Below are 15,060 nucleotides of genomic sequence, written 5' to 3'. Positions count from 1 at the left end.
AAATTTCTACCTCCCATTATTGTTATCAGACCTCACCACATGGAGTCAAAAGATTTTTTGTTGAAGGTCCTCACTGTCACATAACAAGCTCAAACTATGGCATAAACCTCATGTTTCTGTATAAATCACAATCTCAGTTAATGCATTAATTTGCTAAATACTGTCCATGCAAAAACCTATTACTCATCAGATCTTTCTTATATAATTTCCAGGGAGGGCTTCTTATTCTACTCCTGCCTCCCTCAATTCTATGAAACAATATAACCCATCTCAATCTGAGTACAAACTTTCATCAACTTATATGTCTCAATGATTCCACTCCTCCTTTTCCAACCAACATTATCTCAGTTACACTTCCCTGGACCTTTTCCAAAATAACCCCTTGAAAACATCACCAAATCTGATAATATAGCCCATATTTGATTTGATCCAGACCTATAATCACTTTACATATACACAGCAGTGTTCTCATTTGTTGAAAACTGTTCTGTTGGCTTCAATATCATAGAAATAGTCTAGAAAAAAATAAACAGCAGTAGCCCAAGAACAGAAATATGTAGTGTACCCACTGGTTACTGTCTATTTCTGGGACACAGTCTCCCCATACATAATCTTATGGTTCTTTTCATGTAACCAATCACAAATATAACTCACTAATCTATTATCCATCTCTCTCTCTCTCAACTTATACACTAACTTACCAGGTGGCAATCTCTGTCAAATGCCTCCATGAAATTCAAGAATATGTACAAGTTTTCTGTATCCAGTACATTCATCATTTTTTCATAAAATGCAAATATTTGCTTCAAGCGATATACTTGCATTTTATGAAATATGCAATTTACTTGTATTTTATGAAAGCAGATTACATTCCTATCCATTACATATCCATGATGACCATCGCGGAGAATTGAATCCTATGCCTACGAAACTTACCCAATACTGTATTCCATCCTACTGATTGATCGATCGATCTCTCTCTATAATATCTTCACAACTACAGATAAATGAATGGTATAACTGAAAACCAGTCTTAACATTACTCTTGTTCACAGTGCAATACTGCCTTCCTTTCTATACCCTGGAGTCGTCCCTATTGAAATCTGCAACCATGTATCAGAATTTTACATATCATTAAACTGTAGAATTTTATCATTTTCCTCTTGCACTGATCAATGCAACTGTAACATGATTAACAGTAGCACTGTATTGTATTGTAAGAGTAATATATCAAAACATTAAGTGTACGTCAAGAACATTAAAAAAATACTAAGAATATTTCTTAAATCAATATCAATTTCAACAAAGTGGGATGTTCTTACTTACCTAAGTGGATCCATTGGTAACCTGCAACAGAAAACTTCTGTAATATTTTTTTCAGACTAGTATTCTGCATTTTAACAATATTTCAGAATATTATTAAAACATTCAAATTGGACTAGAATGAATCACTTTCATTTTTCAAGTGAAGCAGATTCATTTAAAAATTATTTTGGACTTTGCTCTCTGCTGAAAATAACCAACTGGTTATAGAAAGAGTTGGAAGAAATAACCACACATTAAAAGCAATTATGTGTAGTCACAGTCTATAGGCACAAATCATCCAACAGTAACTGGTTGTAGAAAAATAAACCCAAGACGAAGTTGGTCATAATGAGCACCATGGGACTGACAAAATTTCCTTGTTATAACCATACTCACTAAATCAGTGATGAGTTAAATCGTGCCTATTTTTTTTTTTTAAATCCCTAACAACTCAATAAAAGAATAGATTAAAAAAAAGTATTAGAGAGAAAAGAATAATATAATTACATATACCTAGATATTATTTGTACGAAACACAATTTGTACATAATTTTAAAACCATAAACTTAATATTAAACACATTTTATTTCTCCATAATTAAAAACAATACTAATCAATAATAAACATGATTTCAGTTAGTCTTTTAATTTATGAATCTTAAAATTGATGTTTGTTGTAAAGATTTCAGTTTGATATTTCTCAAATTTACCCTTAAAACATTAAATCTCATTATTTGTCTCGGTTCCTTCAAAAAATTTGACTAATGTGTTCATTATGCCTTGAACTTGGGAGATTATCCACACTGATTTTGACATGTAGTACTTGTACAAATTTATCAATGCCATTATCAAAACCTAGGGCATTGTTACATAGCAACTATTTGGATAATGGTAAGTTGCTTTCTTCATTTCCATCATTTAATTTTAATTTTGATTTCTTGAAGCAAATTGGATATGGTTGTCAAAATAACAATGTCCCATTAATCATTCAATAAATGTATAGCATCCAATATCGAGACAGAATTGTTAAGTTTCTACATCTCATCATTCTCTTTGAATGATGAGATGTAGAACTACAAATCTTTTATAAAATCCCTTTCAAACTCTTGATTAAACCCATGTCCATTAGTTGTAAAATTTATGTTGCATTTGGAGGAAGAAACACCAGATTAATATCGGACAAATTTTGAATGTGGGGATGTGCAGGATGGTTATCAACTAACAATAAACATAAAATATTTTTCTTCTTTTCAAATATCTGCTTATTTCAATCATGTAACTACCATTAAAAATATCTGAAGTCATTCAAGCTTACACAGGAATCCACAGGAAGTTTCCTTATGTTTTTGAAAAAATTAGGTTTTATCAATTTTGCAATAATTTTTTTTTTTATCAGCTCCTGTCATATTGGCACATATGAACACTGTCAAGCAAGTCTGATTTTTTTTTCCAACACATTTTTCCCCTTTGAATTTAAATGTATTGTTGTGTCAAATTATAAAAAAGTCCTATTTCATCGGTATGGTAGATCTTCATCACTGAAATCTTTCCTGATTTCTACCCAAATGAGGACGGTTCATTTGTCTGGATCTGCAAAATGAGATTCTTCACTAATTTTTGCATCAACAATGTTATATTAGTTTTTAATCGATCCAGCAAACATACAACCTGTTACATATAAAAAAATTGCATTCAAACTGTTAGCAAATTTTTCCATGAAAGCCTTCAAAATTGGACCATCTATTGAGAATCCAGCACTACTTCTTTTGTGCAATGAAACATTGAAGCAATGCTTTATCGATGTTTGCAAGCTTGCACTTTCTAAATTTTTTTTTTAGCGTTGAATTAAATTTTTACTAAGACTCTGCATGTTTACGCTCATGCGATTAAAGTCATAATCATGTTTCTTTCAACTCGACAATAAATTGCATTTGGAATTATTCCCACTGTCGTATTTAATAACAAATTATTACAATTGATTCGAGGTTTTGTTAGCGCTAGTGTCACAGCAGGGAAATTCAAAGTTACATCTCCATGATAACGACTTGATGTCTACGAATGAGAACAAATCATATTACACAAAGTTGGCCGTGTCTTGACTGGTTTTGGCAGTATAGTGGTAGGTTGTAGCTGGAGCAATACATTACATAACTGTTATCATAACCTGCATTATTGTGAGTTTTTCATCATTAGTTTTTTGTAATTAATACTGTCAATCTCGACACAATGAGCTTAAGTAAAAAGCATAAAATAGATCCGGAACATCGAACATTTAACCCTGAGTGGACAAACAAATATTTTTTACGTTGTTTAAGGACAAAATAGTGTGCATTGTTTGCTGGGAATCTATCGGTGTGCCGAAAGAGTACAATCTGAGACGTCATTTTGAATCGAAACATCCTAACCTTGGCAAGTTGGATGCAAGTGAAAAGAAAATAAAAGCAGCAAAGTTACTGAAAGTCCTTAGTGGTGAGCAACAAGCCTTTAAAAAAGTGACATCTGCAAATGAAGTTGCCACAAAGGTAAGCTTAAAAATATCACAAGAAATAGTTTGTGCTGGCAAATCATTTACTGAGGGAGAGTTGATAAAAAAAAGTGTCTGATGATTGCCGTTTCTGAATTGTGTTCTGATAAGATAAATAATTTTGAAAATATCAGTTTGTCCCGTATGATTGTTCAGCGCAGGGTGGCTGATACTGCCAAGGATCTTAAAGATAACCTGCAAAAATCGGCTAGTGAATTTGTCTATTATTTGCTCACTATGGATGAAAGTACTGATGTGAAAGATACTGCACAGCTTTTGATATATGTACGAGGCATTAATAAGAATGTTGAGGTGACAGAGGAGCTGGTTTGGGTTCAATGAAAGAAAGAACAACAGGAAAGGAGATCGCAGAAAATTAAAGATGTGTGTAACCGAAAAACTATCCTTAAATTTCAAGAATTTAGTAGCAGTTTGCACTGATGGTGCCCCATCTATGTGTGGAAAAAAGATGTTGGTGCTGTAACATTTATTGAACAGTATGCAGGTAAACCATTGACAAAATTTCACTTCCTAATTCATCAGCAGGTGTTATGTTCAAAGGTTTTGCAGTTTGATCATGTGATTCAAGTAGTATTTGCTCTGGGCAACTATATTCGAGCTTGGGGTTTGAAACAGAATGTTTCAGGCGTTTCTAGAAGAAAATGATGCCAATCACGGGGATCTACCATACCACACTGTTGTACGTTGGTTAAGCCGCGGTAAAGTTTTGTCACGCTTTGTCACTCTAAAAAATGAACTAGTTGAATTTTTGGAATCTCAAGTAGATATGGAAAAATTCCCAGAAATAATGGATGAAGAATGGAATCAAGATTTATTTTTCTTGTGTGACATTTTGGGTCACTTGAATGACCTAAACTTAAAGCTTCAAGGAAAAAATAAGTTTGTTTTTCAGTTAATGTCTCTTATAAAGGCATTCAAAATGAAACGAAGTTTGTTTGAAAATCAACAGGGGGGATATGTCACATTTCTTAACTTCGACAGAATATTCCATCAGAATATCATTCAATGGTGAGTGGAAAATATAAGAAGCACGTATCACTTCTAAGTGAGGAGTTTCAGAAAAGAATGCCATCGAGTAATGAAATTAGTAATTTGAGGATCCATTGAGAAAATGGATTCTCAAACACATAAAAGTGATTGAGGAGCCATTTTCTGTCGAAGCAGGAAATCTACCTGTCGAACTCCATATGGAAGTTATTGATCTCCAGTGTTCTGAAAACTATCAGGTCAAGCATAGGGAGAGTACTTTACAAGAGTTTTATTCTATTCTGGATTAGGATAAATTTAAAAGTTTGTTGGATACTGCCTACCAAGTATTTTGTATGTTTGGGAGCACATATACTTGTGAACAAACATTTTCGGTCATGAACTTGAACAAAACCAAACAGCGTTCATCTTTAAGTGATATCAATTTAGAGGCCTTATTAAGAACGGCCACTTCAAACATGACACCAAACTTTGATAAAATAGTGGCAACAAAGAAATGTCACATTGTGACATTCAGTCACTGATATTTCACTGAGAATAAGTGTGATATTCTCAGTGAAATTATTAGTAAACTTTGTGTTTATGTTTAGGTGGTTTTATTGAGAAATTTTGCAGCTATATCGTACATAATTTTGATTATAATTTTAATTGTAACTCTAAAAAATTTAAATATGCATATTAATTAGTATTTACTGTAGACCTACTAACAAATTTACTTAAGTTTAACTGCAGCAGACTAGGATAAGATTCTATGTCCGAAGTGATCTGGCCCTTGGTCGGGTGGTCCAAGTGGGGTTTGGCCCTCAAAGACAATCAAGTTGTGCAGGCCTGGGTTACATTGTTTTTCAGTGCTGATATGCAAACATCTTTATTGTTCCACAATGTGAATACTGTCGAAGAGAACAAAGAAACCTTTTCACACCACATTCTAATTCATGAATAATTTTGACTTTTTTGAAAACCGAGAGAAACTTTCTTTTAGAAGACATATTTCCAACAGAAGGTTTTGTTATTACCTGATTTTACAGTTGTGGTAGTATTTAGGCAAAGTGAGGAAGGAGGGCCAGAAGATAGACATTGGAGTGGTAGGTAGGTAGCAGAGATGGTTCCCAAGGACAAGATTAGGTTGCAAACTGCTCCATAAGCTGATGCAGGTGGTCATAAAAGCTAAGTCACTCCTTTCATTGTTGTCTATTCCAAAAATATTAAGAATGTCTGCATAGTTAAGTTAACAAAATATGTATGCTATAAGGCAGGGGTTCCCAACCTTTTTGTTTCCTAGAGCACATTCTAAAATACCGGTAAGGCAACGGGCACCATCTATTTTTTCAAGGCAAATTTTTTGAATTCTTTTGTTAAATGAATACATACAAAGTTTACATTATAATCAAATGTTTTATTACTTAAAAGTTTACATTATATAAAAATTTAAATATATATATATGTAAGTTAGTGTGATCTTTGGCATTCCATTTTATTGGCCAGCGCTTCATAATTAGGAGAATATGATGATATTCCAGTTCTTAAACTGGAATGAACAGCTTCGAATGCGCATCTACTTTACATTTTATGCATTATGTAATACTCGTCATGTGTCATTAACGCATGAATCATATAGCATGCTATGAATTGTTGCGTGATTATTTCAACCTATACGGCACACGGTTGAACAGCCAATTTGTGCACGGCGGGCACCATGGTGCCCGCAAGCATAGGGTTGGGAATCTCTGCTATAAGGGAATACACATAAATTAAAATCATTATGGCTCTTTTTTGCTTATTACAGCTGTGATCTTATTATTTCCATGTTCGTTACAACAAAGTTCAACTGCAATCAATCCCATCTTATCCTCCCTTTCATGTTAGACTCAATGGCATGTCATGGCAAATAATCTGGCTTCTTACTAACTTGATTACTACTAATGATATAGCAATTAATCCCATTTGTATTGTTTACTATGTCTGTTCTTCTGGGTAGTTTGCCAGTTTTGCAGGATAAAAAACCAGACTTTCTGGGAAGGGAGAAATTTTTTCTCCTTCATATAAGACATGCTAATTTATATACAGTAGAAAAGTCCTGTTAAGGACTTTTCTACTGAATATAACTAACCACAGTCTAGTTGGAATTTGAATCTGGGTCTTTCCAACAAAGGACATTATCAATACTGACTGAGGCTCTTATAATCAACAGTTTACACAGTTATTAAGTGTATTAATAGCACAGCATACACTTGCTCTGTCTTAAGCTTTTCACGAACCATTGATATTCTTTAGCTGTGGACCACAACTGCGACCGTCTCGAGGATAAGGTGGTTGGCCCTATGCCTCCGATGTGTCCTATGTCTGTAGCTGTGTGTGTTCATAGGGGATGAAAAGCCTGAATTTCTGGGTTAAAAAAAAAAAAATCTTCCTCCATATCAGACTGGCTAACTCACCTTTAGTTGAAAGAGACCAGATAAAGGTTCCTCACATCTTGGACAGGAATTGAACCAAGGTCTTTCTGACGAAACGGTTTTGTCTATACTGACTGAGCTACGGAGGCTCACAGCATATATTTAAAAGATGAATTAATTCTGGGCTGAAATATCTGCTATAGTATTTTTTTAAAACTCATTCTAGCTTCATTTTTTATTCAGAAAATATGTCTGTAAATAAAAAAGCTTCTCAAATAAGAATCAAATATAGTAAAATGCTTGAAAATCTAATGAATGGTAAATTTTTCCTTCCTTTCTTTTTTTTTTAAATCCCACATATGAAAGGCAGAAGAGTCTATAGCAAACAGATACCATATGAGGGTGAGATGACACTCAGCAAGAAAGCAGACATACCTCAGTATTATGTGTTGTTTACTATTATGCCTGTACAGTATTGTTAAATTGTGAATGAAGATATTTTATGTTTTAATACTTCATTCACATTTAACATAATCCACCATGTCATAAGCAAGACTTGTAAATATTACTTGTTGTTAGTCTCTTGCTTGTAATATATTATTCATATAAATGCTTTGAGTTTTGTTTGTTATTAATTAATTATTTAATCTTAGAATATGTAATAATAATGAAAAGACTTTATATAAATATGTCAATCATTTTATTTAGTTTATTCTGTAAAATTTATTATAAGAAACTGTGTGTATGTAAATTTAAATGTATATTATATGAATTGTGATATATCTTTTTTATTTCTGTATGTAAGAGTGATTTTATGTAATTCTTCTGATTGGATTTGATTGGCTGATGAAGGAGAAATGGAGTTTATTTTAGTTAGCTCGTGCTGAGACTGTGAGCTACTGTGTATAAACAGAGAAGCCAGTGGATATAAGCTGAACTAGTTAGAGCCAGATTTTGGCGGGAAGAAGGAAGGTAGTTGATTGGAAAACGAAAGTAAGTGGGGGGAGAAGCTTTAGAGACAGCATAAAGACCGGTTGTGTGTAACAGAAGGGGGAGTTGATATATGCCGTAAATCGACTACAAAAGGATGGGGAATTAATAGGCATTTCGAATTACTTCTATGGGAGTTCTGATACTACAATATTTTCCAAATATTTAGTGGAAGAATAGTGCAGAACCGAAGTTAATACATAGAAGAAAATAAGGAATTAGTAAATAACTGAAACCAAGAGAATTTCAAATGTCCCTTTGCGAATTTGTTGTGTAGACAACCCAGTAAGAGTTGTCCTTTCTGTAACCTGAGCTATAACTGTTAACTCCGTTGGATATATTTTGACCTTAGCTGTGGTGTTATGTCGATTAATGGTCAGATGTTAGATGTACTAAAGTACTTTCCCCTCGAAATAATAAGTCTCATGTTGTTCCATTGAGTGTTAGCTGACTGAGAAAAATTATAGTGTAGCTTGTCATAAGATTAATTAATGTAACATTTGGAAGGTCAAACTTTTAAGAACTGTTTTCAACTTGATTGACTGAACATAAAGAACTGATAAATGAATGTTTGATAATTTATGGATTATGATTATTCTGAATACTTTAAACTGAGCTAATATATTTATGATATCATCCAGTTGGATAGAGAGAAATATGTTAGAGAAATACTAATGCTTTATGAATTAACAATTGTTAACATTAATCAAGATCCTCAAACCTAATTGAGAAGATATTAATGTCTGAATATGAATTCTTATAATCTTTTAATTAGATAACCTTTTGCAGATAGTTATACTTAAATGTATATATTGTACTTTTCCACATTAAATGTTTTCTTTTGTTGAGTTAAACTTGGTATTTGCCTGATTTTCTTTCATTGCACCGCTTATAAAATTAATCGGACCTTTGTGGAAGCCTTAAATACTAGTAATAACCTCGGCCTAAAGATAAAGTGCTAATATAAGTATAGTTGATGATTGATTCCTCTATATTATTTAGACTAATCTGAATATAGGGTGGCACAGTATAATATAAATTTCATTATATTCAGATGAGCATCAATCAACAACTAATCCAGTAAAAACCAGAAATTTAAGAGATAAGATAAGACTAACAAACCAACATAAATGGAACAGGTAGCAAAGTAGGATGACACAACAGTATTATTTGTTTACTTTGTAACTAGTTATATTTGTGGCAAGTAAATAATAGCAATAACTATTTTTATATGTTGTAGTGTGTTATATGGGATTGGCGCTAGTGTCCTTGGTAAATGTGGCGGTCGTGTTTAGCTAGTCTAGAAAACGTGTTTTTAAAGTTAAATATAGTGTGGCTTTTTGTCACAAATTGTGCTGCAGTTGTGCATCGGTTAGAAACAAGTGTCCTTCAGTGGTATTATTGTTTAGAACTGTGTTGTATATATTGTGTTTTCACTGCCGTTTGTTTCACTATATCAACGTGTAAAGATGGCGTCCAACAAGAAACGTACGTCAGCGGCGCGCAGGACTTCTACTACTACACGAAAGGCTGGCTCAGCGTTAGATTTTTCGCAATGGATGCGTTGCGGAAACTGCTACATATATGCGCTGAAAAATGTGAAGGATCTGTGGTCGGTCTGGCAAAATGAGAAGAACGAAAATGTCGACGTATGTGAGAAGTGTTGGGATAGGCTGGAGCGTTTAGGAATGGAAGCTGACATCGGGACCGTAGCGGAAGAACTTCGGCGGGAGTTTATGAAAATGAAAAATGACCTTCATCTTCTTCATGAGGAAGTGGAAGTGATCGGTAAGGAGATACTGGAAGTTAAAGCTGAGTTTAATGTGTTAAACAGAGAAATTAGGACTATAGAGATTACTTTAGCTGAAGTAACTAGAACAGGATTACATATGGGTGAGTCTTTGGTGAATGATTCAGTAATAAATAGTATGGGAGTGATTGGGAGTCAACAAAATAAAACCACAAGTGGCCTAGAAGAAATGAGATGTAGTGAGAGTGGGGGGATAAGTAATAGAGAGTTGAGTAATGAAGCTGGGAGAGTCATGCTGAATAGTGTAGAGAATGAGTCCATGAGTGTGGACTTGAATGAAGTTAAGAGTGGTAAAATATATGGTGATTCTATGATTAAGGGTATGGAGAGTGGTATGCATGAGGAGTGCTTGGATGATGGGACAATAGAAAGAGTGGCTTTAGCAATAAAGAGAGGGCATGAAGCAGACAAGATGATAGTTATGGTGGGTACGAATGACCTGAGAGGTAGTATAAATCGGGTAGGAAAAGATTTAAGAACATTATTAGATATTGTGAAGAGGAAAAGTGTCAATGGGAGGATAGTGTGTGTGCTGCCTCATTTTGACAATTAAGAGTTAAGTAGACAAGCAATGATAATGAATGATATGATTGCAAGAATGTGCAAAAAAAGAGGTCTGGAGTTTGTTGATGTTTGGAGTGTGTTTGAAGGAAAAAGGCAGTTGTATGCTAGAGATGGACTCCATCTTAACATGGAAGGACATAAGCGATTGAAGAAGTTATTGTTTTCTGAACAGGTTGAAGTTATTGGGCAGGGAAACTAATATTGAAAAGGTTGAGTGTAAGAGAGAGAAACTTTAGCACTGATTGTGTATTTATTGATCCTTATAGGCAGAATAGATTGCAGAAGAGAGGGGATAAAAATCGGCATAGGACTACGGTAGTTAGTGACTTATATATCAGTTCTAAAGCCGGTACAAGATCTAGAGGGAATCTGCAATTTTTGTATACCAATGCTAGAAGCATTCGAAATAAGAGAGAAGAATTTTTGGCATTAGTCAGTGAAATCTCACCAAAAGTTGTAGGCATTAGTGAAACTTGGCTGTCAGCAGAAGATGTGGTCACTGGAATCGAACGTGATGGGTACAGTATTTTCAGGGAGGATAGAGAAGATAGAACAGGAGAAGTACTGTTGATGATAGCTGATGTGTTGCAGCCAAAGAAAGTAGTATATCATGATGATAGACATGTGAATGAGAGTTCATTTGAGGCAGTCTGGTGCGAAATAGTGACCAACGCAACCAAATATACAGTTGGATGCTGCTATAGGCCAGGGAGTACGGGGGGAGATATTGAATTCATGCATCAGCAACTTAGTGCAATGAGTGAAGGCTTAGTGATTATTATGGGGGATTTTAATTATGGTGATATCAATTGGAAGGAAGAAATATCACGTAGCAAAAAGGAAATGGAGTTCATACATCTTCTACGAGATAATTACTTGAAACAGCACATAACTGAAGGGACACGTGGTGTGAGAGTGTTGGACCTGGTTATTGGTTCAGAGGTTATATGCATAAGTAAGGTGTCCTCGTTACCTCCAGTTGGTGAAAGCGATCATGTGGTATTGACTTGGGAGGTTGCAAAATCTGTGGATTTTTCTATTAAGAAGGGGTATGTACGGAACTACAGGTTAGGCAATTATAACAAGCTTCGGAGTGAGCTTGCAGCCATCCCATGGCAGAACATATTGCAAGGGAAAGATGTTAGCAGTGCTTGGGATAAAATCAGCGGGTATCTGAGGAAAGCAATATCAAAGCAAGATTGTGTCCCCATGGTCAGGGGGTCAAACAAGGCAGGCATTAGATGGATGAGCAGTAGTATCAAGCTTGAACTGCAAAAAAAGAAAATGTTATGGAGAATTTACAAGGAGAAAGGCGATCAGGACACCCATGAGCAGTACAAGGCTCAAGCTAGGAAGGTTACCAGCATAGTAAGAAAAGCTAAATCAGATTATGAGAAGACCTTAGCCAAAGAGATCAAGGGTAATCCCAAAGAGTTCTTCCGCTATGTGGCAAGTAAGAGGAAGAATGACTTCGGAAGGATAACCTTAGTGGGTGCTGATGGTATTGAGGTGACAAAATCAGATGTAATAGTCGAGTTACTGAGTGATCACTTTTCAAAAGTCTATCACCCAAGTGAGGATATCTCTATACCTATAGCAATACCTAATGTGAGAATTGAAGCTAAAGAATCAGAGGTATTAAATATATTGCAAACCTTAAATGCAAACACTGCGGTAGGCTTAGATGGAATATCAGCTCGGGTGTTGCGTGAATGTGCAAATGAATTGTCAACCCCTCTTACTTGGATATTTAATTTAAGTTTGAACTCTGGTATGGTCCCTAGGGAGTGGAAGTTAGGCAAAGTGGTTCCTTTGCATAAGGGTGGCTCTAAAACTGCGGCATTAAATTACAGACCAATCACCATCTCAGGAGTAGTGGTAAAAGTATTGGAAAAGTTGGTTAAAGACAAAATTCAAGAATGGGTGGATCAGGATATGATACTCTATAGAGGCCAACATGGTTTTGTTAAAGGTAGATCCTGCCTTAGCAATCTATTAACTATTCATAATAGAATAACATCTGAGTTGGACAAAGGAACTGGCTACACAGTGGTACTTCTGGATTTTGCTAAGGCTTTTGACAGGATACCCCATAGAACACTGTTATGCAAATTGGAGCAGATGGGAATGGATATTAAATTGGTGATATGGATAGGAGAATGGCTCAGGGAGAGATACCATAAGGTGGTGTATGGAGGGGCCGAGTCCAGAATGAGGCAGGTGACCAGTGGTGTGCCTCGGGGCTCTGTGCTTGGGCCAATGTTGTTTAATTTGTATATTATTATTATTATTATTATTATTATTCAGGCCTCCAAGGAGTCAAAAGACTCATCGAGGGAGGTCCTTCCTAAGACATAAAGTCTGTCAAGACTCACTGAGGGGAGGTCCCCCCCGAGAAACACAAAGTCTATCATACCACTCTTTAAACTCACTGACCGTTCTCGCTCCCACCACTCCATCAGGCAATGCATTCCACGGCTCAACCACCCTCCACACAAAGAAACCACTCCTTACCCTCTTGCTCACAGTTTCCTTTCGTAACTTCCAGGGATGGCCTCTTGTCATCACTCCTTCCCGCTGATCAACCAAGCGAAAGAACTCCCCAGTGTCAACCCTGTAACCACCTCTCAACAGTTTAAAAGTCTCAATCATATCACCTCTCCTTCTTCTATCCACCAAACTCTGCAGTCCACATTCTCTCAGCCGATCCTCATAACTATCCTTGTACAGTCCTGAAACCATCTTTGTCATCCGTCTTTGTATCCTTTCCACAGTTAATTTATCCCCTTCAAATCCTGGGGACCAAGGAACATATAAATGATATAGGAAACGGTTTAAAGGGAGATATTCAGTTGTTTGCTGATGATGCAAAGTTGTGTAGTGCAATAAAAAATCAAGCTGATATTGAAAGTTTGCAGGAGGATTTAAATAAGCTGGTAAAATGGGCAAAAGAAAATGGATGTCAGTTCAATGTGGAAAAGTGTAAAGTCATGCATTTTGGGATTAAAAGATTACCAGCTGTGTACTACGTCGATGGAAAGGTACTCCAAGAGATTGATGAGGCTAGGGACTTAGGGGTATTGGTAGATAGGGAGATGAAGTTCAGAGGACACATTGCTAAGGTGTCCAAGATTGCACATAGGATTACTTGGTTGTTGAGGAACACACTGACATCCAGAGATAAAGAGGTTATTATTCCCCTTTATAAAGCATTGATACTTCCACATTTGGATTACTGTGCTCAGGTCTGGTCACCTGGATTCCTTGGAGATGAGGAGGCTGTGGAGAGGGTTCAAAGAAGAGTGACCAAGTTGGTGAGTGATATAAAAAATGCTCCCTACATTGATAGATTGAGAGCTTGTGGATTGCAGAGACTGGTTGATAGGCGAAGAAGAGGGGATATGATAGAAACATTCAAATTACTAAAAGGTTTTTATAGGATTGATGCAGGGGAAATGTTTCAGCTGTGTGATAGTGATGGAAGAACAAGAGGTCATCTCTGGAAATTAAAGAAGAGTGTGGTTAACAAAGGTGTCAGAACAAGGTTTATTGCCTGGAGGGTGGTGAATGAGTGGAATTCATTGCCTGACTTAGTTGTGAGCTCTTCGTCTGTAAATGAATTCAAGAAGAGATATGACAGATATTGTTTTGCTAGTTTGGATCTCCCGCGATGAGTCTACTGACTCCATGGAGATACCCGTAATAATAATAATAATAATAATAATATATATTATATAGTGTTATTTAGCAATATACTCATAAATATGTCAAAAAGGAAGGCAAAAGGGCTAGGAAGAAGTCAAAATTAAGCTTACTTTTTTGCTACAACTGATTTACAGAAGGAAAAAAATGTTACAGGTTGAATTACAAGAATGTAAGAGACTAACCGATCTATTATCACAAACTATATATTGTTATTATTATCCTAAGACCCCCCCCATGGAGTCAGATACTCATCTAGAAGGTCCCTTTGTTATACACATGTTACACTCATCACACCATGTTAAACACATTCAAATTCTCTGCAGACACCACACTCTCAGGCAAGGCATTCCAATTGTTCGCAACTCTGCATGCAAAAAATTTGCTTCTCACTTCCTTGTTCACACTCCTTATACAGCTTATAGGTATGACCTCTTATTCTCCCTTAACTCTCACCATTATATGAAAAACCTCTTCAACACTGATTCTATAACAACTCCTTACCAACTTGTATGTCACTATCATAACACCTCTTCCTCCTATCTACTAGACAGTAAATCGCATCTTCTCAACCTTTCCTCATATTCAACATGACAGAGATCAGAAACTATCTTAGTCAGTTGCCACTTTACTCTTTCCAACAGCTCTTCGTCCTTTTGAATACCAGGTGACCAAGTCTGTGCACAGTAGTCTATATGTGGCCTAATCAAGGCCTTATACAATGGAACAAGAATCACCTTACTTCTACAAGTCAGTGCCCTCTGC

The 15,060-nt window shown here is 35.7% G+C and overlaps 1 protein-coding gene across 1 annotated transcript in view; it reads right to left on the bottom strand.

The window, feature by feature from the left end:
- LOC150110175 (uncharacterized) overlaps positions 1-15,060 on the bottom strand; it is a 525,668-nt gene that overhangs the window by 31,239 nt on the left and 479,369 nt on the right. Inside the window, exon 21 of the mRNA XM_090391921.1 lies at positions 1,327-1,347. Within this exon, the coding sequence (XP_090248047.1) occupies positions 1,327-1,347 (21 nt within the window). The remainder of the gene's footprint in view (positions 1-1,326; positions 1,348-15,060) is intronic.

Source organism: Typopeltis vanoorti, chromosome 1 (genome assembly GCF_054136105.1).
Source record: "Typopeltis vanoorti isolate ZY-2024b chromosome 1, IOZ_Tvanoo_1.0, whole genome shotgun sequence".
In the NCBI taxonomy this organism is placed as follows: domain Eukaryota; kingdom Metazoa; phylum Arthropoda; class Arachnida; order Uropygi; family Thelyphonidae; genus Typopeltis; species Typopeltis vanoorti.
The sequence above is the reverse complement of the archived record's forward strand: the minus strand, read 5'-3'. Positions and strand labels throughout refer to the sequence as shown.